The sequence below is a fragment of the Sturnira hondurensis genome, unplaced genomic scaffold (assembly GCF_014824575.4).
Source record: "Sturnira hondurensis isolate 20B ecotype Veracruz unplaced genomic scaffold, ASM1482457v3 Scaffold0015596, whole genome shotgun sequence".
NCBI classification, from domain to species: domain Eukaryota; kingdom Metazoa; phylum Chordata; class Mammalia; order Chiroptera; family Phyllostomidae; genus Sturnira; species Sturnira hondurensis.
Genome location: NW_028088227.1, coordinates 17990377 through 18013996, shown reverse-complemented (window position 1 = coordinate 18013996; position 23620 = coordinate 17990377). Strand labels below are relative to the sequence as shown.

At 39.6% G+C, this 23620-nt stretch overlaps 2 protein-coding genes across 4 annotated transcripts in view; one reads left to right on the top strand and one right to left on the bottom strand.

The window, feature by feature from the left end:
• Positions 1-10042, top strand: part of GOPC (golgi associated PDZ and coiled-coil motif containing) — a 33779-nt gene extending 23737 nt beyond the window's left edge. For both annotated transcript variants that reach the window (XM_037065117.1, XM_037065116.1), the window contains 4 exons: positions 405-500; positions 1655-1819; positions 3981-4161; positions 7360-10042. In XM_037065117.1, the coding sequence (XP_036921012.1) occupies positions 405-500; positions 1655-1819; positions 3981-4161; positions 7360-7490 (573 nt within the window). In that variant the 3' untranslated portion in view covers positions 7491-10042. The remainder of the gene's footprint in view (positions 1-404; positions 501-1654; positions 1820-3980; positions 4162-7359) is intronic.
• Positions 10043-20680: 10638 nt separating this feature from the next.
• Positions 20681-23620, bottom strand: part of DCBLD1 (discoidin, CUB and LCCL domain containing 1) — a 64461-nt gene continuing 61521 nt past the window's right edge. For both annotated transcript variants that reach the window (XM_037065114.1, XM_037065113.1), the window contains one exon: positions 20681-22749. In XM_037065114.1, the coding sequence (XP_036921009.1) occupies positions 22250-22749 (500 nt within the window). In that variant the 3' untranslated portion in view covers positions 20681-22249. The remainder of the gene's footprint in view (positions 22750-23620) is intronic.

Sequence of the window (23620 nt, the reverse complement as noted above, 5' to 3'; positions counted from 1 at the left end):
AAAGTTGACTATACAGTCTGTTATATTAACAGAACAACTATTTTCATTTATCTGTAATTACTTTCTTAACACTGTACGATATATCCATTACAGCAGGTGTGTCAAACTCATTTTCACTGGGGCCACATCAGCCTCGCAGTTGCCTTCAAAGGGCTGAATGTAATTTCAACTCCTTAACAGTTAAGGAGTCGTTACATTTACACAGTCCTACAATTATTTTGGCCCTTCGAAGGCCACCACGAGGCTGCTGTGGCCCCCAGTGAAAATGAATTTGACACCCCTGCATTACAGGAAATTAGTAAAGATTTCTTTATTTAATAAAAGCAGGCCATATGGCATGGATTTACTCTATTTATTGTATTATTTATGTGATACTGATTTTTTTCTCTTTTTCCCCCAATAAGGATCAAGACTCTTTAAAGAAAAGCCAAGGTGTTGGTCCGATTAGAAAAGTTCTCCTCCTTAAGGAAGACCACGAAGGCCTTGGCATTTCAATAACGGTAAGAAGCAGTGCTTTCAGTCCGCTTCCCTACACTGTCTGGTAGAGTCATGCTCCTTCATTGGACATGATCGAGAAACAGTATTTTAAATACATTTGCTAAGGAACTAAACTTATCCCCAGGGGCACCCTTTTTGTGTAAAGTTCTTTGCATTTCTTTTCTGGTGTGTAAATCTTCCTAATAACTGCATTTTTATTATGACTCAGGTCATAGTTCTGTACTTTTTAATGGCCTGGGAATGGAGATGACCATTTTCTTCTGTGTTAAAGGGCTCCAGTTATATTGGTTTTTCTCTAGAGTATGTGTTATCTCTTTCTCGTTTCATTTCTTTGTTGTCAGATTTGACTGGCCCTTGGGTCAAAATCGTCCCCCCTTTTAGAACTATGCAATGCCTTTACAAAGAGTTGTCTTGGGCAACATTCCAGACAGCAGTGTATTATAAATACATATATTTGGAGTTCTTTTGCTATTATTCAATGCTTTGTTCCAGATGAATAAATAAGGCGGTCTTACACTAATTTTCATTTGGTAATTCTTAAGCACTGTATAAGCTCATTTTATATCTGATATTGCTTAATGTCAAAATGTTTCTTATAATGAAAAGTGGATACAATGGGGGAGTCAGATACATAGACACACACACAAAGAGCTGTGATACAAGCTAGAAAGTGACATGTACCATGTGCAATTCATGAAATTGCATTTCATGAATTCCTTGTTGCATATTTAATATATCTGAAACTGAGATTCATCTTACGATCTTACAACTATTTTTGTGGTACATGGAAGGAAGGGTTTTTTCTTCTTTTACCATTTATAGTAATTTAGATTTGATAAAATCTAATAGTGTTGTAGACTGCTAATACATAAAATATTTGTGTTTAAGAGTTTAGTGGTTATAGTTTTGACTCTAAAATGCTTTGTAGAAAAGCACATGTATGTCATTCATTTTTACTAAGAGGTAACCCTTTGATACTCATAATAATTTACTTACCATTACTTAAGCATCAAGTAAGATTTCACTCAGCATCTAGAGACAGTATGTATAGGTGTTTATGAAATATATTTTTAAGAAAATTTGCTGGTAGAATAGCCTGTGATTATACAAAGAGTCAACTAATATATTGCCTTTGTTTTGTTGTGTTGGTTGTTAGGGTGGGAAAGAACATGGTGTTCCAATCCTCATTTCTGAGATCCACCCAGGGCAACCTGCTGACAGGTGTGGAGGGCTACACGTCGGAGATGCAATTTTGGCTGTTAATGGAGTTAACCTAAGGGATACAAAGCATAAAGAAGCTGTGACTATTCTTTCCCAGCAGGTAACTTGCCTTTATGAAATTAAAGTTAGATCTATCAGTTGGTTCTTTTTGAATCTATCAAATATTTTTATACTTCCCTTAGGAGGTTACTCAGGTAGTGAAGTGTTTCTGTATAGATACTAGTTTTTGTTTTTGTTTTTGATTTGGTGTTTTTATAGAAGACAGCCAGATTTCCTGAAAAAGGAGGTTTGGTTCGCCCTTTTCCACAGCTGCGTAACTTTGAGCAGGTCACGTCTTCTGTGCTGCGGTGCCACAGGGTCCCCGTCGGAGAGCTGGAAGGATTAAGGACAGTGACACTGTAACGTGCTCAGAACAGGACCTTACCTTAGAGAGCACAGCACCGTCAATGACTAAAATGCTATGCAAATATAAGGTATTATTAAAAAGGATGCTAGAAAGTGGATTTATTTCATAGTCATAAATGTTAAAGCTAAAAGGATCCTTAAAAGTCATTTAGCCCAGCCCTCTTATTTAAAATGAGTAAACTAAGGTGCATAGAGAAATATATCATTTGTTCAAAGTTTCAGGCAAATAAATGGTAAGAGTTGGGATTTATGTACAGACATCATATTTATTATTCCATGTACTTAAGATTTGTTTTTTAAGATTAGGGTTGAGGAAATTAAAGAGGCATTGATAGGGTATTAGATGTTTGGTTACGTGTGATGTGTGAATGTGGCATTGAATCTCAGAATTGAACGTGGATTTACAGCTTATTTGGTTCAACTCCACATGATGTATAAATCTCTACAGTATTACTAATCGGATTGCATTAAAGGACTTGGTGAAGCAGTCGGTTCCATTGCGGTGCATTGATGAGTTTTAGAAAGCTCTTTCTCATATTTAGCCTAAAACCTGTGTCTCTGTGACAGCTTCCCACAGACCTAATTCTGTTCTCTTGAACCTTACTGAATACCACTGGACTACCACCCACCTGTCTCCCCGAAGTGGTGTTTGTAGAGCGTATTCTCATAAGGGAGAGCTAAGAATGCAACTCTAATGTCTTCAGGTTAGGGTTCCCGCAGCCCAGCTTGGCTGCCATCCAGTAGCGTGAGGGTGGGGTGCATGGCAGCTGTGCTGAGGGAGATACAGATAGGCAGTCATCAAGTTTTAAGGAAACGCTAAGCATGTATTAAAATTCAGAAACCACCATAAACTGCTGGGAAAACAGGAGCATCAAAGAGACTAACTTAGTGAGCAGCAGTAAAAAAATGACATGCTCTCTTTTCAGCAAAGGCAGGCCATAATTTTCAGAGAGTTGCAGATCCCAGACTCACGTGCATTGATTGTAGTCTCTCGTTAAATGACAATTATAGCTTGGAATTTTTTTACCATAAAATAATCTGTGACTTTTTACTTGAACATAAAGTTGTTATTAAAGAATAATTGTAGAATTATACATTTAGTCCAGTATGGTAGAAAGGGCAAGGCCTTCAGAATCATATTTCTATTATTCTGTTCTACTTGTTCATCATATTGGAAGTTACCCGCTTTCTCCAGGACTTTCTCGAGTTCCTCATTCACAAAAAGAGACTATAATAGTGTTATTCTGAGGATTAAGAATATCATTTTGCACAATAAATATAGTGATTACTGTTATTACTGAATAGAACACCTTGATTAAACACTATGTCTCATACTCAGTGAAAGTTAAGAAGAGGTGCAAGACCGAGTCAGTAAGAAACAAGAAATCATTGTATAGTGGTTTCTTGAATTAGTCAAGGAAAAGTTTGTGTGATAAGTTTGCTTTTAGGTGCAACTTTATATAATACCTGACTATTTAGATGAATTTACTGAATTGCTGTGTAAAGCACAAAATAGCAAACTAACTTCAACTGAACATTTGTTCCAGAATTCTATAAATTAAATAGTTAAGCATCCTTTTCTGAGGTTTATTAGCAAAAATATTGTCATCAGTAAAAAGAACTACTGTAATATTAAAAAGAAATTACAGAGAGGATTCAGGACATTGGTGGCACACAGTGACCTCTGAGTTGCCTTCCACCCTTTGAGATTCCAGAATGCCACTATCTGTTGTCTTGACAGGAAGCTACGTCTGACTGCTGCTCCTCATCTTATCCCCCACCCTAAATAATTTAGAAATCCTTTTTAAATTATGTTTATAATAACTGGACTTCCTCATTTTCTGCCCCCATTTTAGAGAGGAGAGATCGAATTCGAAGTTGTTTATGTAGCTCCCGAAGTGGATTCTGATGATGAAAATGTAGAGTATGAAGATGAGAGTGGACATCGCTACCGTTTGTACCTTGACGAGTTAGAGGGAGCTAGTAATCCTGGTTCTAGTTGCAAAGGCCCAAGTGGGGAAATCAAAGTGTTACAAGGTAAAAATCACTCTAAAAGTTACTAATGTATTTATTATTAACAGAATTTTAAAATCTGAAAGCCTAAGCTGTTCTTTGGTAACACTTTTAATAATGGGCAAACCATCATTTACTGAATGAATAGCTCTCCCTTGCTTATAGTTTTATTGTAATCAGTAACTGTATCAAAATTGGATTTGCTTAGAAGTTCTTCTAGATTCATCTTGGACCTTAAGACAAGAACATTACCAGTTACTTAATTACAAGTGTTCCTTAAAAAATGCCTACAATGTAAGTTTTCTGTCTGAAGCAAAGACCAAAATGCCTATTAGATTAAGTAGATCTTAATGTCATCTATCTGTCTTAATGTAAATTCTTTTCTCATAATATAATGAAATAAGTGAGTAGACTGTTGTCTTATTATTGCTATTAGAATCAGGATATGTGATCTTGAGGAGTTTTTGGTTTAGCTCCATTTGCTGTCATTTAGTCATCTTAAAGAAAAATTCTAACAGTTTATTTTCCTTAATACAGTGGTTCTTAAGTTATGATCTATGGATCTCTAGGGGTCCCTGAGACCTTTTAGGGGGTTCATGATAACATTTTTCACAATAACTTGAAGACGTTATTTGTCTTGTCTTGTTGTCATTTTGTCTTAGTATTTGCACTGATGATGCAAAAGAATAGGGATAAAACTCCTGGTGCCTTAGTGTGGCTCAAGCCAGTGCGCCGCTGTCCTAGTAATTAAGGTGTGCCATCCGCTCAGAGTAAAAAAAAGAAGAAGAAAATGTTTGTTTCACTTGTGAATATCCTTGATGAAATAGTACTAGAAAGCTTCATTTTATTAAATTTAGACCCTTGAGTACATTTTTAGAAATATTCTTTGGAATGAGATAGAAAGTATGCAGAAAGCACTTAGGGTAAGCTGAGCTAAGAGGCTAGTCTCAGGGAAAAGTACTTACATGGCTAAGTTGCTAGCTGAACTATTCCTGTTTACCACGGAAGACAATTTTTACTTGAGAGAATGACTGACAAATCATGGTTGTTAAGACTACTTGGCAGTCCTTGTCTTTAAAATGAACAGTGAGTCCATCACTTCAAGAAAAACAATTGACAGCATTTATTGCCAATGAAAAACTCTGAGCTTTCAAGTGAAAATTACAATGTCATAAAACATGCATCAGCCACAATGAGCTGACAGCTTCCCGAAACTTAAGAACATTTTCTAATAAGATTGGTGGTGATATTAGTGAATGTGTTTTATTTTTTATATAATAAAATGATATGTGTCAACTTTTGGAAATGCTGTGTAACTCACTGAGTATCCTAATATTTTTAAAATGACCAGTGTATGATGTTACAAAATCCTGCGTGGGGCAAAGAGCCATTCAAAGTACAAGATAGACAAATGGAGTGCACACAATAACAGAACGGAGTGCACGAAGTTTTCAGATTCCTTATTGTCAAATTGTGGTGTAGTATCAAAGGAGAATATCAATAGTTATTTGGGAAGGCTGTTAAACTACTCTCCTGTCTTCCAACTACATATTTGTGCAAAGGTGAACTAACTTTATATACTGTAACAGATTGAGTAGAAGCAAATACGAGAATCCAGCTGTCTTCTGTAAAGCCAAACATTAAGTATATTTGTAAAATTGTAAAATAATGCTCCTCCTTTGACTAAATTTTTAAAAAAGTTATTTATTGATTTTAGAGAGGGGGAAAGAAGAAAGAGAAATATCGGTTGTTGTTCCACTTAGTTATGCATTCATTGGTTCATTCTTGAATGTCACCTGACTGGGGATTGAACCTGCAACCTTGGCATATCAGCACCATATCAGGTGCTCTAACTACCTGAGCCACCACCCAACCAGAGCCCCACTAAATTTTTTGAGGAAAATAGCTATTTTCTTTCTTTTTTTTTTTTTTAATTTTATTTAAGATTTTATTTATTTATTTATCTTTACAGGGGAAGGAGAGGGAGAGAAACATCAATGTATGGTTGCCTTTCATGCGTCCCCTGCTGGGAGTTGGCCTGCAGGGAACCAGCCTGCAACCCAGGCATGTGCCCTGACTGGGAATCGAACCGTGATCCTCTGGTTCACAGACCCACGCTCAATCCACTGAGCTATACCAGCCAGGGGTGGAAAATAGCTATTTTCACTGAACACATATGTTATTTATGTTAACATTTATTGTATTTTTTGTCATTTTACACAAAATAGTAATTTTTTTTTAGATTTCTCAGTTTTAGTTACTAGTATTGTAAACATCAGTGACCCATATACCATTAATCATGCACATTAAAAAAAGCTATTTGGAGTACTTTTTAAGAGTATAAAGGCATCCCAAAACCAAAAAGTTTGAGAACTTACAGCGAATTGATGAAGTGTTGCCCTTCCGATAAACTTGGACCTTCTGAGTCATCTACGCAAACACACCAGTAGTAACTGTTGTGGCCCGATGTCAGCACCTCACACTGTCGGGCTGCTTGCCCTGTGATTTCATTGTCTTTCATTCTTTCTACTGTTTTCTGTCAGGATTGGAAGGCTTGTCTCTCCCTTTTCTGGCAGCTGAGGCTAAAAGAATACTATCACCTATGTGTAAATTGCAGACCGCTTCAGTTGTGCTTCCACTGAAAATGCGTGCTCTTAGGATACATTGCAATTAACTGCCCAAATCACAAAAAAATGTATTCATTGGTTATTAGTTAGCCTGTGTCCATATTTCATAGCTCGCTACATAGATGACAGTCAACCCTTATTGATTTGAAAGCCCATTATCTATTTTATAGATTAACCAAAATTAATTTTATATTTTATCTAGTTTGTCTTGCTAACAAACTAGAGTTTTAGCAGTAAACTAGTATATACCTCAGTAAACTGAAGCTGAATAATCTTAAAGCAAAATGTAGAAGAAAAAATATAACTTATGTAAGTAAAGGATAGATATTTATATAAATAAAAGTGGCTGAATTTTACAATTATGCTTATCAAGTATAAATTCCATGCGAAATTTGGTAGGAAATTTTATAACATTTTTAGATAGGTCCACTAGATAATAGTTTTAAAAATCTCTACAATGTCTGATATCTGCTGTAAGAAAGAAGTATTCCTTTTTCCAGAAATTACTAACTTGGTCAATCTAGGGCCCATTGTTTGCCTCGGATTATTGTTAAAAATGACAGTGGGCATTTGTGCCTTTGTTTCTCTCTTTTAGGATTTAATAAGAAGGCAGTTACTGACGGGCATGAAAACGGAGACCTAGGGACTTCGGGTGAAACGCCACTGGAAGACAGCGCTTCTAAGTTAGACGATCTGCACAGTCTGTACCATACCAAACCGTACTGAACTGACTGCACCCCTGAAAGACTGAGATCACACCCTGCGTTTGGGGCACTAGGGAAGAGGGTGACAAAGACTACAAATCAAGGGGGGCTGTGTGTTGCCTAAATGAAAGGCGGGTACCTCAGGGCTCCATGTGAACTGCTCTAAATGCCAAACTCCCTGCTCCCGCGGTACATCATAATTGGCTATTGCATGTAAAGCAGTTTTGATTTTCTTAAAAAATCCTGTGAAGTACCAAAGCATGTGTTTCCCAAAGGGGTATTACTGGGCTCTTAAGTACCACATGAAGCTCTTCTGTTTTATTTGGTTCCTTTCCCATGTAGAAGGATAGTACTAAGCAGTATTTTATAAGAAATAGTCTTTAAATACAAGAGAATAAACGAATGCATATTGTATATCCCAGAATGTCAAGTATGGTGTTTCAAAGGACAAAACTTACTGAATTGCAAAAATGTAGGCTTGACTTAATATTTTTTAACTGAAAGAATGGTTGTAGGTTTTTTAATTTATTTTGCATCCTGATACCTAAATCAGTTCTTAATGATCATTTATTGTGATGAGTTTGCTGTTCAGCTTTATGCAGTGCAGTACAAAATAGTTTTCTTTAAGCAATCCTTTATCCATCAGAGCTGCACTAGAAGTAGTTCCTGTAAAGTTCCGGTGCATCGTACTTTTCTGGTTTTTAAACAAAATGCAGGTGAGTGTGTAATACCTGTCCTCGATTATGTTGATCCTCCGTGCATGACACTGGAGCATTCCGTCATTACCGATCAGTCTCCAGTGCTTTTTTTCCTGGAATCTACCAACGATAGTTTATTTTGAGTTGTGTCTTGTTGCGATAGTCCGGGCACTTAAAGGTACATTTTTTTTCTGGCAGTAAAAGCTCAAATTTATTACTATGTTAGTGAAATACATTGCATTCAAACAGCAGTTTTCTCTCAAAGTAACTGACTTGTCAATCATTTAAAAAGCTAAAGCACTGGTGGGAAAGATGAAGATGTTTGGATACAGTAATGGTTTTGGTTGACTTTTCACGTCAGTATGTGTTTGACTGACATGCCTTTCAGATGCAAACTAAGATTTTTTTTGTTCTATTATCCCAGGATTAAGCATGGAGTGCCTCCTTTTATTTACTGTTGTGAAGGCCACTCACTGTACCTTGTTGGGGAAAATGAAAATACTGCATTTAAAGGGGTGATACTTTTGCCAGTATCACAGTTTTAAAGGATATGTACATGATGGACTGTTAAGTGAGGGGAAAGCCTACCAGGCTTTCAGAGTATTATCAGTTCTTCATTTCTGATACTCAGATGTCATGTCATACAATACGCATTTTCTTGTCTTTCCTAGATGTACTATATATTTGTTCATAGGTAAATCTATAAAATGTATATACTTCATTTGGTGGTTTTGTTATTTATAAATGTTATGTTTTAACTATTGCTCGTTTATGGTTTGTTTTGGATGGTTTTAATCATCTGTATATCTCCATGTTATTTTGTAATAGAAATGCACTTCATAGTATATATTGTTACTGATATTAAAATATCTTGTAGGATAAAGTCATCCCTACGCAAAAGCTGGTGTTTAATTGCACAACTGAATAAGGAAGCTACATGCTCTTGTTTGCTTCTGACATGGTAGGCAAGGCTTCTTAATAGAAAGCAAATGCTTTTTCCTTATGCATTCCCCTCCTCCAAACACATACGCCCAACGCATGACATGAGATCTGCAAACAGGATTTTAGCCAGTGTATTAATTTAGTCAAAAATATTACATTGTAACATGTCTGCAAATGTTTTTGTTGTGACTTGAAACTGTGTTACTTTTATTTTTTTAAACAGTCGAATGGGACAACCATGGCATTTTTCCAGAGAATATCTATGACTGAATTCATAGGAAATATGAGCTAAAACCTTTTGGTTTTCAAGAAGTATCTAATAAGTCTGAAGAATTTTTTTACAGCTTTCAGTTGGCCTATTTTTGAGGATGCTGTGTGAAAAAAAAAGGATGGTGTGAGATGGCTATGATATAACTCCTTTCAAGGGCTGATGAGCAGAATGAAAAATGCTCTGGATAGTTTAGAATTTAAAATCGCAAAGGTCAAGCTCCCTTTTGAGTCTTGTTTCAACCTTGGTTTGCGAGCCTGCATGACAGGACCTGTTGCTCAGGTGCTCCTGTGAGTTCCCAACAGATATTTTGTAACAACCCCTCTGAAAGTTCACTTTAGATATATGTGGTCTTTGGGGAATGAACTAAGAATTGTAGACTTTTTTCCAAAGGACTGAATGAGAAGCAGTTTTAATTTTTTTTATTTTCACCTGTGTAGGAAATGAACTCATAACACTCAAGTTTCTAGGACAAAACCAAACACATAAGGAGAGAACTGTTGCAAAGTTTTTATAGTTGAAAAGGAAAAGGAAAAGTACACAAATGCACACACAGAGAATATCTGAGAAGAAGTTTTCCATAGAGTGCAAGAACCGTGTATACGTGTGTGTACAGTTAGGTTTTCACCTCTAAATTCTCTTCTACACTGTCTGTTGTGAATAATGGAAAAACAACATCCAGGTCATTAGACTTGTTAAAATAGATTTAAGAGAGATGAAAATTTGTGAGTCTTGGTAATTATAATGGAAGAGCTGTCAAAAGTTAGCAGTTTGTCTTCGTGCTGGTTTTATTCCCCGCACAGTGAACTTAGTTTGTTTTTATGTTTAGAAACAAAATGTGTTAATTCTTGTCTGAGTTGCACATTATTTGACATTCCTATTGTAATTATAATTGACATCCTGTTCTACCTATCTGTTCTTCCACATAGGGTTGGCCTCAAATCGATTGGACTTATGACAAATATATCTAGTTGAGTTGAATATTTTTGATTAGCCTGTAAATAAAGATGGCATCTTCTACATTAAAAATGGTATTGATCTCATTTTTTAAAGAAGTTCTGTTTCTTTCAAATGAAATATTTTAGTTTATTACGTATTTCTAGTGGCTTTTGTTATTTGTACCAACACGTCATAATGTATATTCAAAGGCTGAACCTATCACTGTGGTAGAACAATATTTTTTTTGGTAGAGATTAACTCTTTGGTCTTTGGAACTGTTTAATCTGAGTTAGTTAAATGGGCTGACTGGCAGGACCTGCCACAGAAACTGTGGGACCAGCTTCTGCTGAGATTTAACAGACGGCAAAAGCTCCAGGCTCCTTGGGTTGGTTTTGTATCGCAGATGTCGGTAGCCAGTATTATCTATAATAATAGCATTGATAAAAATTAGAAGACCAATCCTATTAGATAGATTGTAAGACGTTCTTCTTCCATATTATCACCCAACCCAGCGATTTTCAGGCCACGTGCTGCGGCACGCTCACACGCTGCCGGAACTTGTGAACCATGGGGCAGTGGACTGTTGAGTCGGAGGCCCTGGCCACCCATCCCCTGGACTGTCAGGTCAGAAAGGCAGCAGCCCCCACAACAGTCGTCCCATTTGAATGAGTCAAAAGTACACCTTTTTTTGTTATATTGGCAAAAATACATTTTTGGGTGTGACACAGAATTATAGTAACTAGTTTTATATGTGCCATGAGATGAAAAAGGTTGAGAATCTCTGATCTAAGCATATATAATTTATAAGTTCCCAAATTACGTGTACAGTATATTTTAGAAACATCTGTAAACATTGCTGTTTTTTGCCTCAGGTTTTCCATATGATCATTTATAGTCTACATAGGAACTAGGTAGAAAATGTACAGGAATGCCTTTTCTTTGCTAATTTGATGTTATCAGGAAGAGAAACTTACAAACCATATTTTGTGCTAAGTACTAATATGTCATTTCAGAAAATTACTTGTTATGAACACTTGGAAATGTTTTTTTTGTAATGGACTAAACCTGACTTAGTCCGAATGTAATAATGCTGTCTGTGTGTCAGTTTAATCTCTCACTTGAACAAGTAATTTCCAAAGGAACAATATCACATAAGAAATTGTTAAGTTAATGAAATGTAAAAGATTATTTGTATTTATATTGTGAATCAGTGTTCTATTCTAGGTGATTTTATAGCTTTGTTTTTTAGACTAAAAGGTACTACAAATGACCCTGTGTTGTTGGTGCTAAATATTTGTTTGATAAACAATCTCTTTTTAAAGTATATTTTATTGATTATGCTATTACAGTTGTCCCGTTTTTTTCTCCTTCATATTGCCATCTGCCCTGCACCCCACCAGCATTCCCCCGCCCTTAATTCATGTCCATGGGTCGTACTTATGTTCTTTAGCTTCTCTATTTCCTGTACTGTTCTTAACCTCCCCCTGTCTATTTGTACCTATCAGTTATGCAACTTATTCCCTGTACCTTTTCCCCTGTTCTTCTCCCTCTCCTTCCCCGCTGATACCCTCCATGTGATCTCCGTTTCTGTGATTGTGTTCCTGTTCTAGTTGCTTAGTTTGTTTTTGTTTTTAGGTTCAGTTGTTGAGAGTTGTGAATCTGTTGTCATTTTACTGTTCATAGTTTTGATTTTCTCTTTCTTAGATAAGTTCCTTCAATATTTCATATAATACGGGCTTGGTGATGATGAACTCCTTTAACTTGACCTTGTCTGGGAAACACTTTATCTGCCCTTCCATTCTAAATGATAGCTTTGCTGGATAGAGTAATCTTGGATGTAGGTCCTTCCCTTTCGGGACTTGAATACTTCTTTCCAGTCCCTTCTTGCCTGCTGCGTTTCTTTTGAGAAATCAGCTGGTAGTCTTAGGGGAATTCCTTTGTAGGTAACAGTCTTCTTTTGCTGCTATTAAGATTCTCTCCTTATGTTTAATTCTAGGTAATGTAATTGTAATGTGCCTTAGTGTGTGCTTCCTTAGTGTGTACTTCTTTGGGACTTTTTGAGCTTCTTGGACTTCCTGAAAGTCTATTTCCTTTGCCAGATTAGGGAAATTCTCCATTATTTTTTTCAAATAAGCTTTTGATTTCTTGCTCTTCCTTTTCTCCTTCTGGCACTCTTATAATTTGGATGTTGGACCATTTAAAGTTGTCCCAGAGGTTCCTAAGCCTCTTCTCATTTTTTTTTTGAATTTTTGTTTCTTCATTGTGTTCTGGTTGAATGTTTCTTTCTTCCTTCCCCAAATCATTGATTGAGTCCTGGTTTCCTTCCCTTCACTGTTAGCTGCCTATATATTTTGCTTTATTTTACTTTGCATAGCTTTCACTTTTTCCTCTATTTTTTGACCATATTCAACCAAATCTGTGAGCATCCAGATTACCAGTGTTTTGAATTCTGCATAGGATAGGTTGGCTCTCTCCTCATCAGTTATATTTTTGGAGTTTTGATCTGTTTTTTTCATTTGGACCATGTTTCTTTTCTCAGTGCACCTATTACATTGTAAGGGTTAGAGCCTTAGGAATTCACCAGGACAGACAACCCAGGTTGCTGAGTTGTGGCTGTATGTAGGGGAGGGTCCGGGAGGGAACAATGCTGCTTGCTCAGCTCTTGGCCAGCTTTCAGCCACTTCCCTGGCTATGCACCAGCAAATTGGGCCCCTCTGGTGCTGATTCGTGGATGGGTAGGTTTGGGTCTCTCCAACAAACTCTGCTGTGAGGCTGGGATTTTCTCCCACTGCTGCAACCCCCACAGATTTTTACAGCCAGGGGTTTTTGAGGCCTTCTTTTCCTGGCTGGAACCCTGGGCTGTTTGGCCTGTCTCACTCCCCAGTGGTTCCTCCCAATTTATCTGCACGCAAATGTGAGACCACCCACTCCACCACCCACTGCTTTGCCCCGTGTCCTCTCTCCACTTCTCCTACCAGTTTGAATGAATGTTTCTTTAACTCCTTGGCTGTGGGAGTGGCTTCCTGTGCCTGAAATGTTTGCACAAATAATAGGGTTTATGTCGAACACCTATTTTCCTCCCGGGAATCTGAAATTTCGGTCTGTGCTAGGCATAGCACACCCATGTGACTGAGCCGGATAAAGACGCTGGCAGCCTACACCCAGGCTCAGGCAAGCTTCCCTGGAGGAATTAAGCTCATCCTGTAAAACTCCATTGGGACAAGACTCTGGAGACTGGGCCTGGTTTCCTCTGATTCATTTGTTCATGTGCATTTTTCCTTGGCTGATTGTGTTTGATATTCTCTCTGTAATAAATTATAGTTATGAGTATACTTTTTGCTTAGTCCTGTGGGTTTTTCTAGCAAATCACTCACCCTGAAGATGGTCTTGTTTTACACCAGACACGTGTTAACTTGGGTAAATGTCCCCATGGAGAGGGGTTCTCCAGAAGTTCAGTGACACAGGCATTTGAAAAGTAAGACGAGAGCAGTGCCTACACGGAGATCTGAGTTGGTTGGTTACTGCTGGGTTTTCTTAACCTACAGAAGAATGATGAGAGACCGGGGCCTGTTATGAAGCTGTTAGTGCAGAAGCATGAGAGCCAAAGGACCTCAGGGGAGCTTATGAGGAGCCCTGGGTTGAAAAAGCTGAGACTCAGGCTGCCCACCTGATTGTTACAGAGCTTCAGAGACTTGAATGTTCAGCCAAGTTCTATTTTGTGAAAGTCAAGGCCTTGCTGGAGAAAACCTAGAGCCTTGAAACATGCCATGGGACATGTGGGTGGACACCCCTGAGGGTGCTGACGCTGCAGGCCCTACTGCCTTTGGTCTCGCAGAAGTACCCACCCCTTCCCTACAGAGTCACCTCTGCTCTGCTAGAAGGGGCTGCAGGGCTGCACCCCAGTCCCCATGCCCGCTCAGACAATAACTGCCTTGTCTACTTACTCTTGGCTGCAAGGTTTATAAATGGTTTAATTCTAACAAAGTCTGGCTGCAGATGGGCTGGGTGTGGTAAGAAAGAAGACTAGACACCAAAAATGTGTGAATTCGCTACCATGTCCTGGCAGGAGCCAAGTGAGCATTACTGGGATTGGGTTTGAGAGTGCTGGATGGAGGGTTCTCCAGCTGAAAGAAGTGAAATAGGAAAATAATGACCCAGTACCAAGTTGTTTATAAGGAATACAACTAAAACAATAAAAGACACAGAATTTAAAAATGAAAGAGTTAAGAATGTACACATGGCATATGTTCTCCAAAGGCTAGCTGAGATACAAAGGAAATAGATAAAAGAAAAATGGACTTGAAGAAAAGAAGTATTAGGGATAGAGAAAGCTACTTAAATTCTTAAAGAATCAACTGCTACAAAGTTAAAATAATTCTAATATTGTATATACCAATTTAAATGTCTCAAAATACATAAAGCAAAAATTAATAGAACTAAAACAACAAAATTCCATCACAATAGTAGGAGATTACAAAACTTTCAAAGAAATTGGGAGATTTGAATAGCAAAAGTAACAAGATTGTTTTAAAGCTCAAGTTAAGAGGATATTTGGTTGTAAAAGACATGTGGCTTGTAAATAGGAAGATAGATAAATGAAGAATAAAGAAAAATTAGATACACAAAATGTAAAACAGACTAAAACTTGGATTCTATGGCTTAAGAAAGGTAACATTTGCAATCCTGTAAAGTAACAGCAGGGGGCAGTAGATTCCAAATGTGATAATTTCACTTGTTAGAGCTGGATGGAAGGCTTTTCGAAGATTATCAAAGAAAATACTTGTTATTAGGATGAATAAACTGAGGACTAGAAAAGTTATATTACTTGTCCAGGTAGTAAGTGTCAGAGCCAGGACTGAAATTCCGCCCTTGATTCTACTTTAATAGGCTACTTTCAAAGAGGGAAAAGGAAATACAAATGAGATTGTCAGCTTTCCAGTCTTTCTCCTCAATAATATTGTACTCTTTCTTAAATGACACAAAGTTTGATGGAACCTAGGATTGATTCAGTTTTCGTTTTTACAAATGATGGTTGAGCTGGATTTCAACATCAGTATCAATAATTTTTCTGTGCTTGAGAGAATGTTAGAATGCCAGAGCTGAAGTTACACGGCAGAGTCTGGTCCTGGAAACTATAGCATTCCAGTCCCCCGCCCACACACACACACACACACACACACACACAGAGCCCCTTAGAGTGTACATATGGTCCCGGTAATCTTCAGGAAGCAAAACTGCCACAGGGGTATTTGTGACATCAGAGGAAGGCGCCATTCGCACCAGGTGCCTTCTAGGCTTATCCTTGCCATGGTTCAGGGCAGTTTTACTTCTCCCCAGGGTTGCAACAAATGGGCTGTCAGCTTCTCAAAGCCGGAAAATAGAACTAAAAAAAAGTTAAAAGCTGATTTTTCAGAGGTAAAAGACAAAAATAGGTAAACTACTGGCTAAACTATGAAAAACAGAGTAAAGGCATGTAAAAAATAAGAAATGAGGGAGAACTAACCGTAAAAGCCGAAGAAACTAAAAGGTTAATAGGCTATTTTGTTCGATTCTACATAAATAAATGTAAAACTTTTCTAAGAAAATGTAATTTGTCACAACTGAAATTTAAAACTTTAAACAGGTTTCCGTAGAAAATATTGTCACAGTGCTACCCCCTCACACAAATCACCACAATATACGATTGCATAGGCCAGTGCCACCAAATCTTGAAAAAGCTGACAATTCCATGCCTAGCACAAAAAAAACCTAAAGGAAGAAGAAAACTTCTTCATTTTTTTGTCAAGCTAATAAAACCTGACAAAGATTGATACATAGAAAGAAAATGAAAGGCCTATCTCGCAAATGAATATTAATGTAATAATCCTAAATCAAATGTTACCACTGAGAACTCAGCAGCAATTTAATGGACTCGTACATCATAACCAGATGTTTAGTACTGGGACATCTAATAATGTAGTTAATCCTATGGCTGGGTCTAGATAGGGGTCCTAGGGGCTGATTTTCTTCTGACTCCACAGAAACTAAAAAGGCACCGGTCAAAATTCCACACCAGCTCCTGGTGAGGAAAAATAAGACTAAATGGTGCTTTCTTAACATGAAAACATATACTCTCCTAGAATCTTTGTCCCAAAGGCAGCATCATCCGTAGTGGAGACACACTGGGTGCATTTCATTATGGCACTGGAGTATCGCCAACGTGCCCTGTGAAGGAGACTGTGCCAAACACTATTCGTGGACATTCTGATCACATCCTCCCAAATCTCAGAGAATCAAGTAAAAACCACGGGAAACGATAAGCTAATTTAGTAAAGGAGCGACATATACAAATCAAAAAGTAAGAAAAATTTTTTTAATTTAAATATTTTTAATTACATTAAAATTTGTATTTTTAAATAATGTATAAAATAGCCGGTGCTCACCAGGCATGGTTCTAAGGGTTTTACATGTACTAACCCTTGTAATCTTCACCACAACCCAATGAGGTACATACAGGGTCCAGCATAAATAACGCCCCTTTTCGTTACAAAATCTTTTACTACAAAATCATAAGCAGGTAACTCTGTAACATAACAATATCACACTCAAGCACACCATATGACATTTTAGGGGAAGTGTTCAAATTAAACTTATACATTATAACATCCATATTATTACTCAACTAACTATAGTCAAGCAGGCATTACTTCTGTTGGACCCTGTATATTGGGTTGGCCAAAAAGTTCATTTAATTTTTTCCATATGATGGTTCCAGTAGTGCTTAATTGTCTTTAACTGCATTGGAAATAATTTGGTTAGATTGTGTTGTCACACCTGTCATTGGCATGCATTCAAAAAAAGATTTGGTGACTTCTGGCCAATATGGAGGTGTAGGTAAACACACTGCACCTCCTCACACAATCAAAACACGGACAGCAACAAATTTAAAAACAAAAACCAACCAGAACTAGCAGAAAATAGAACTTTATGGAAGTCTAACAACCAAGGAGTTAGAGAAGAAACATTCATACAGACCAGTAGGAGGGGCGGAGATGGGCAGCATGTAGGAAAAATCTTGAAGCAAGGTCGTGTCTGGAAGACTGAGTGGTCCCACATTCTAGTGCAGAAAAACTGGGAGTAACAACTGGGTAGCCCAGGGTTCTAGTGCAGGGAAATAAAACCTCAAAAATCTCTGATTGAAAACACCTGTGGGGGTTGAGGTAGCAGGAGAAACTCCCAGCCTCACAGGAGAGTTCGTTGGAAAGACCCAAAGGGTCCTAGCATGTACACAAGTCCACCCACCTGGGGATCAGCAGCAGAAGGGCCTGATTTGATTGTGGGTATCTGGGGAAGTGACTGAGGGCGGGCGGGGAGTGGAGCAAGCAGCACTGTTCCCTCTCGGACCCCTCCCCACCGTACAGCGCCAGGACGCAGCGATGTGTTACCCGCCCCTGGTGGACACCTGAGGCTCTGCCCCTCACTACCTAACGGGTGCACTGAGACAAAAAAAATGGCCCAGATGAAAGAACAGATCAAAGCTCCAGAAAAAAATACAACTAAGCAACGAAGATAGTCAACTTATCAGATGCACAGCTCAAAACACTGGTTATCAGGATGATCACAGGCTTGGTTGATTATGGCTCCCCATAATCAAGAAAAATGAAGGCTATGCCAAGTGAAATAAAGGAAAATGTACAGGGAACCAACAGTGATGAGAAGGAAACCAGGACTCGAATCAATGATTTGGAGCAGAAGGAAGAAATAAACATTCAACCAGAACAGAATGAAGAAAAAATAATTCAAAAAAATGAGGAGAGGCTTAGGAGCTTCCAGGGCATCTTTAAACATTCCAACATCCAAATCATAGGGGTGCCAGAAAGACAAGAGGAAGAGCGAGAAATGGAAAACTTATTTAAAAACATAATGTAGGAGAACTTCCCCAATCTGGCAAAGGAAACACCAAGGTAGTATACAAAAGGACAGATTTGAAAAAGAATCAGCAGAACTTCCAGAAATTTTTCTTAGAAAAATTGAAATTAAAACCTCAGTGGCCAAATTAAACAGTAGATTAGATAGAAGAAGGGGAGCTAATAAAGTGGAGCATAATGTGCAACCTTAGGTATACAGTGCGCCATGTGGGCCAGACACCGCTCTGAAGCTTCATTTAAGCTTCACAGCAGGTGCCACGGGGCAGGTGGACGGTATCATTTCCCCGTGTTACAAGCAAGGAGGCAGGTGCTGAGATGTTGTGCTTTTGTTGCCCAGGAAAGCAGATGTCTGTGCACTCAACCATTATGACATATAGTCTTTCAGGAATTTGTGCAGAATACAGCACAGACAGATAAGAAGATGGAAAATAAGAGACACGGAGGGATAGAATGAGAAGATCCAGTGAGCATCCTATAGGATTTTCAGGGGTAGCGAATAAAGAAAACGGAATGAGGGAATTAGTGTTGGAATAAAAAAGGGGAACTGCGAATTTTTCAGAGTTGATCATGATGAATGCTAAAACTCAAGAAACACAGTCTAAAGTTCTATGAATATAAATGAATTCATAGCCGAACACATAGTAGTAAAATTGCAGAATACCCTATGTGGAGCAAAACCTTTAAAACCTGTAGAAGAATTTTTTCCCAGAGCAGGGAGAGGCTGGGCAAGAGACCCACGGTGGGAGATGAGACCTGAAGGGGGAGCGAACGCAATGGTGGGGGTTGGGGGTGAGGGGTTGACTGGATGGGCTGTGTTTGGGGCAGGGTCACCATCAATGCTAGCTTCCTATTACAGGAACCCACTGCTCCTGGGTCCTGGCTTATCATCTTCAGTTAGTACATGGAGAATGTTGCTCCCAGAGCTTGAGTAACTGTGAGTGCCTGAGTGAATGCCAGAGAAGCATTTTGAGAATACTGAGGCCAACCTGGACTGCTGAACTGAGGCATTTATGAAAAGCTATTCATAGTGCCTATAGTTGTGCCTGGAATATACGTGTGACTTCACTTTCTAAGAATCCAAAGCAAGTGTCATAAGCACAGAACAACATCTCACATCCTTTCTAGATCTTTTCTAGGCTAATTATAAACGCTAAGGAAAGTTTAAATAATAGTAGTAAACCCCAGGCTAAAGTTTCAGCCTCCTCTGCGATCAGGGTGGGTGTCAGAGCAGATGTGTTTCTACCACAACTGTCAGACGTGACAGAAAGCGATCAGTCTTTGCTTCCCAATAGGATTTGATAACGTAGAAAAAAAAAAGGAAAATTGGGATTATCTCATTCTCTCTTTATCATATGTGCCAATGTTGCAAAACACTGAAAAAGAAAGACGTGGTATCTTCCTGCTCTTTTCCTCCCGTTTTCGGCTGGGCTGTGCAGGGTTTATCAGAGCTTTCCGCTCTCGCACCCTGGTCTGCACAGTGCGGCCACCAGAGGAAGGACTGCTCCCAAACAAAGTACTGTTCTCCCCTTACCGTTGCAATTACATCCCGAGCAAGGGGAGAAATGGGTGGGTGGAAAGAGCTCCCATGTACAAAAGTCTGTTCTGATGAACTACTTACTGTTTTAGTGTTGAAGTACTACACACAGCCCACTGAAAAGAGTGGCCTGTTGTGGAACAAACACTTTAATAAGTGTTGTCCCAATGCATTCTTATCTGTAAGCCTTGCAGGAAGGTGCATTAACGTGATTTTTACAAATAAGCGATTTAAGGCTCAGGGTTATAAAATGACAGACTGAACATACAAATGGATAATGGTTATACCATTTATAAAAATAGAATGTTGATTCACAACCTATAGGAATAAACACAAGAAACAAAGCCATTATCCACAGTAACCAGCCCAGAAGGTAAGCCTGCGATAGATCAGACCTGTCGGAAGTCCGACCTCCACTTCCAGTAACAATCCAGTAAGGAAGCCACGCAATAACACCTGTGATAATCAACCCCCGAACTCTAGGATTTGATTAATAACTGTCAGCTTCCTTAATTTTTGCCCCACTTCCAACTTATGAGCAACCAGAGAACACCAAGTGTGTCTATCCCCTGACCGCCAATTAACAGGAGGCCCTGCTTTGCGTTAATCCTGCCTACAGCTTCCCCAGGCCGAAAGCCTCCCCTTTCCCCGCCATAAAGCTTTCCCACTCCCCTGCTGCTTTGGGGTCTCTGCCTCTGCCAGAATACAAGTGAGGGTGGCGAATTCCACTGCTAGAGCAAGCTCTTGAACAGCCTCTGCTTGCTCTCATACCGTTCGTCTTCATTTATTCCCACAATAACTGGACCAGTCTCCAGTTCTTGTGTGGCAGATCAGGGTCTGGAACCAAGTCCACGCTTCTTCTTCTATACTAGGTGTCTGTTTTCGGAGCCTGAGCCCCAAGCAGACATGGAGGAGAGGCAGAGGCATTTGATTTGCCAGTTTATTACATTAGTATGCATACAAAACCATGTAAACACCACAAAGTACACAGTTTAGCCTCCACAATAACGCATTGATAGTCTGTGACATTTCAGCACCCTCAGTATTTTAACATTTATAGTTTTCACAGAAAGTTATAATCATACAAATAAGATGATATAATACATTGTTTAGAGAAAGGATATTTTTGGTCCATCTTTCTACTAAAACAAACAAACAAACAAATGATCAAACACCTATTTCCCTCTTTGGCAAAAGAGGTTAAGTCCCCACAGTGAACTCACAATGCAAACTCAGATAAAAACCACTGAACATGAGGTACAGCTGAGGTCTAGGCTGATCTGCAACTGCAGACACATACTCAAGAAGGAAAGTGTTCCTACAAAACTGGTTCAGTTCCCAGATATCTCAGTAGAAAAAGCTCTACTTAGATTTGGCCTCAATCACTTTTGTAAGAAGACACCTCAAATGAGTTTTTTTGTGTCTCAGAGTACAATGTGCTATTTCTGAAGAAAGTCATGAAAAGTGTAGGCGTCTGGTCTCAGCAATCTGTTTAATCTGAGGTACAAAAGTCTCTGACACAGTGATTCAGACTGTCATTTCTGTGCCACCTTCATTCAATTTGCTGGGAGAGCAGTTTTGGCTACTGTCTCAGCATTTGGTTTTGCAGACAGTTTGAAAGGGCGGATTTGCACGTGAAAGCCATGCAAGATCTGACAGGTCTGATGTGAGGAAGAAGCAAAGTGTGATGAAGGCCAATTCCTCAGGGATCCAGGTCCCCCAGGCAGGCAGAGGCCTTCTGCTGGCTGGGTGCATGCCCCGACCAGCTGCTGCACATCCCCACCAGCGCGGGAGTCTAAGGAACAGGCTGTCGCTGAGGTGGCTGTGTGTGTGTGTGTTTTTTTAATCTATAATTGTAATCGCTAACAACCACCCTGGTGTGCTTTTCATGCTTCAAGTAATTTCATTCCTTCCAGGAGAAGAATGTTAACAATGCTTTTAGTTCTAGTTATCAAAGCAAAGGAAATGAGCCACAATAACAACAAGATTAAGTTTAAACAGACCTGCTGCTAACACAGTATCAGAGAAAATATACTTAACAAGCGAACATATTATTATATATGTTCTTGCCACCGCTGTATTCTCCCACCTAACCTCTGTGCAGAAGTAAATTCTGATAGAGCAAACTTAAGTTACTTTAATTCTTGTTAAATACAAGTCTGTACAGACTGCACATTTTACACCCAAGCAGCTCAATATCACAGGCAGAGAACTGAAAACGCCATCTAAAAGTTTTCATTTTTCTAGCCCAGCCAGAACCAAAAGACTCTTGCCCCAGGGGTCAGAACAAAACCGGCTGCACGACTTTGTAAACAGTATGAGAGGTGGTCTCTAGGATTCCACCGCAGGATCCTATTAAATCACACACACACACACGTGTGCACACATGCGCGCCCCCACACACACACACACACGCACACTTGAACCTATCTTCTTCCAGTGCCTCACACAGCCCAGCGCTCAGTACCACAGCAGGTTTCTTTCACAGTGTGTTCACAAAAGAGCAGTCACGGCTGTGTGGTTGAGGGGTTTGAGGCAGTCTCTAGGGGCTGAGTAAGCATCATTCATCTGAGGCTGACAGTCAGGCTTTGCACACTCAGAGGTTCCGCAGCCGCTGGCTTTGGGCTGATCGTAGCCTAAGTCTGGGAGCATGGGGCTCGGTGGCCTTCGATAGACCTGGCTCGTGGTGCAGGTTCCGGCCCCAGCTGGGGAGAAGTTGCCAGAAGACTGGGAGTGCGTGTGTGCTGGCACATGGTAGCCGCTCTGCTCAGGGAAGGCGTGCGCCCGGGCCGGGTGCCGCTCCACGATGGGCGTGGCGTACTCGGGCTCCGGGTTGGTCAAGGGCAGTGCGTACTCGTGGCTGCCTGTGGGAAGCGGGCAGTGGTAGTGGCCACCGGCCTCAGCACTCGCCCCAGCCTTGTGGGCCCTGGTGTCCATGGGCCGGAAGGTGGAGCCCTTCCTGGTGACTGTCCCAGTGCCAATCATGTGGTAATCTGAAATCAAAAGAGCAGAAGGCACATCATTTGTGCCATACACGGGCGAACCAACAAGTCAGTTGTTTGTGGAGGAGGGTGCTCTGTTCAACCAGCTCTCTGCTGAGTGTCTAATGTCCACCAGGCGGTGAAAAAGACCAAGAAGTTAAAGGTATAGATGCCCCACACAGGGGCTCACACAGCCATACTGCTGCGTTAGGAGTTCTCCAGGGTCACAGGGTCCTGGAGAGGCAGGTCCTAGAGACCTTTAACCCTAACTAGGAGAACAGGCAAAAATACTTCATGGGGCTCTTAAACTGGTTGAAATGCCAATTTTTTTTGGAGGGGGGAGCTAATTAAACAACCTGTTGATGTGGCTGGACTGTGTGGGCCATGGAGTAGTTTAGTAAAATATAAAGATCAAAATAGTAGGTTGGGAACTAGTGATAATGATAAACCTCACATCTATTGAGTCATTGGGCACCATTCTAATATATTAAAATGTCAATTAATTAAATCTCAAAAAAAGAGAGAGAGAGTACTGTACTATGAGGCAGGGACTGTTATTCCATGTTTACAAATGGAAAACTGATGCAGAGAGAGACTAAGTAGCTTTTCCAAGGCCACACAGCTGGCAGCCAGTGGGGCTAGACTTCGAGCTCGTGTCCCAGGGATACACCGCGGACCATCAGAGCCTAGGAAGCAATGAGTGTGTCTCTAGGGAGTTTGATTTAATTCTGAAGAAACTCTGATACAGTTAGAGGTAACTCTGGAGGTGGACTGCAAAAGGAAAGATTAAAAAAAGGAAAAATAAAAAGCAAAGAGAAGTGAAACACAGGCATCACAAACGAGGAACCCGCAGCAGCCTTGGAAAGGCCGCACTTTCGGAGAT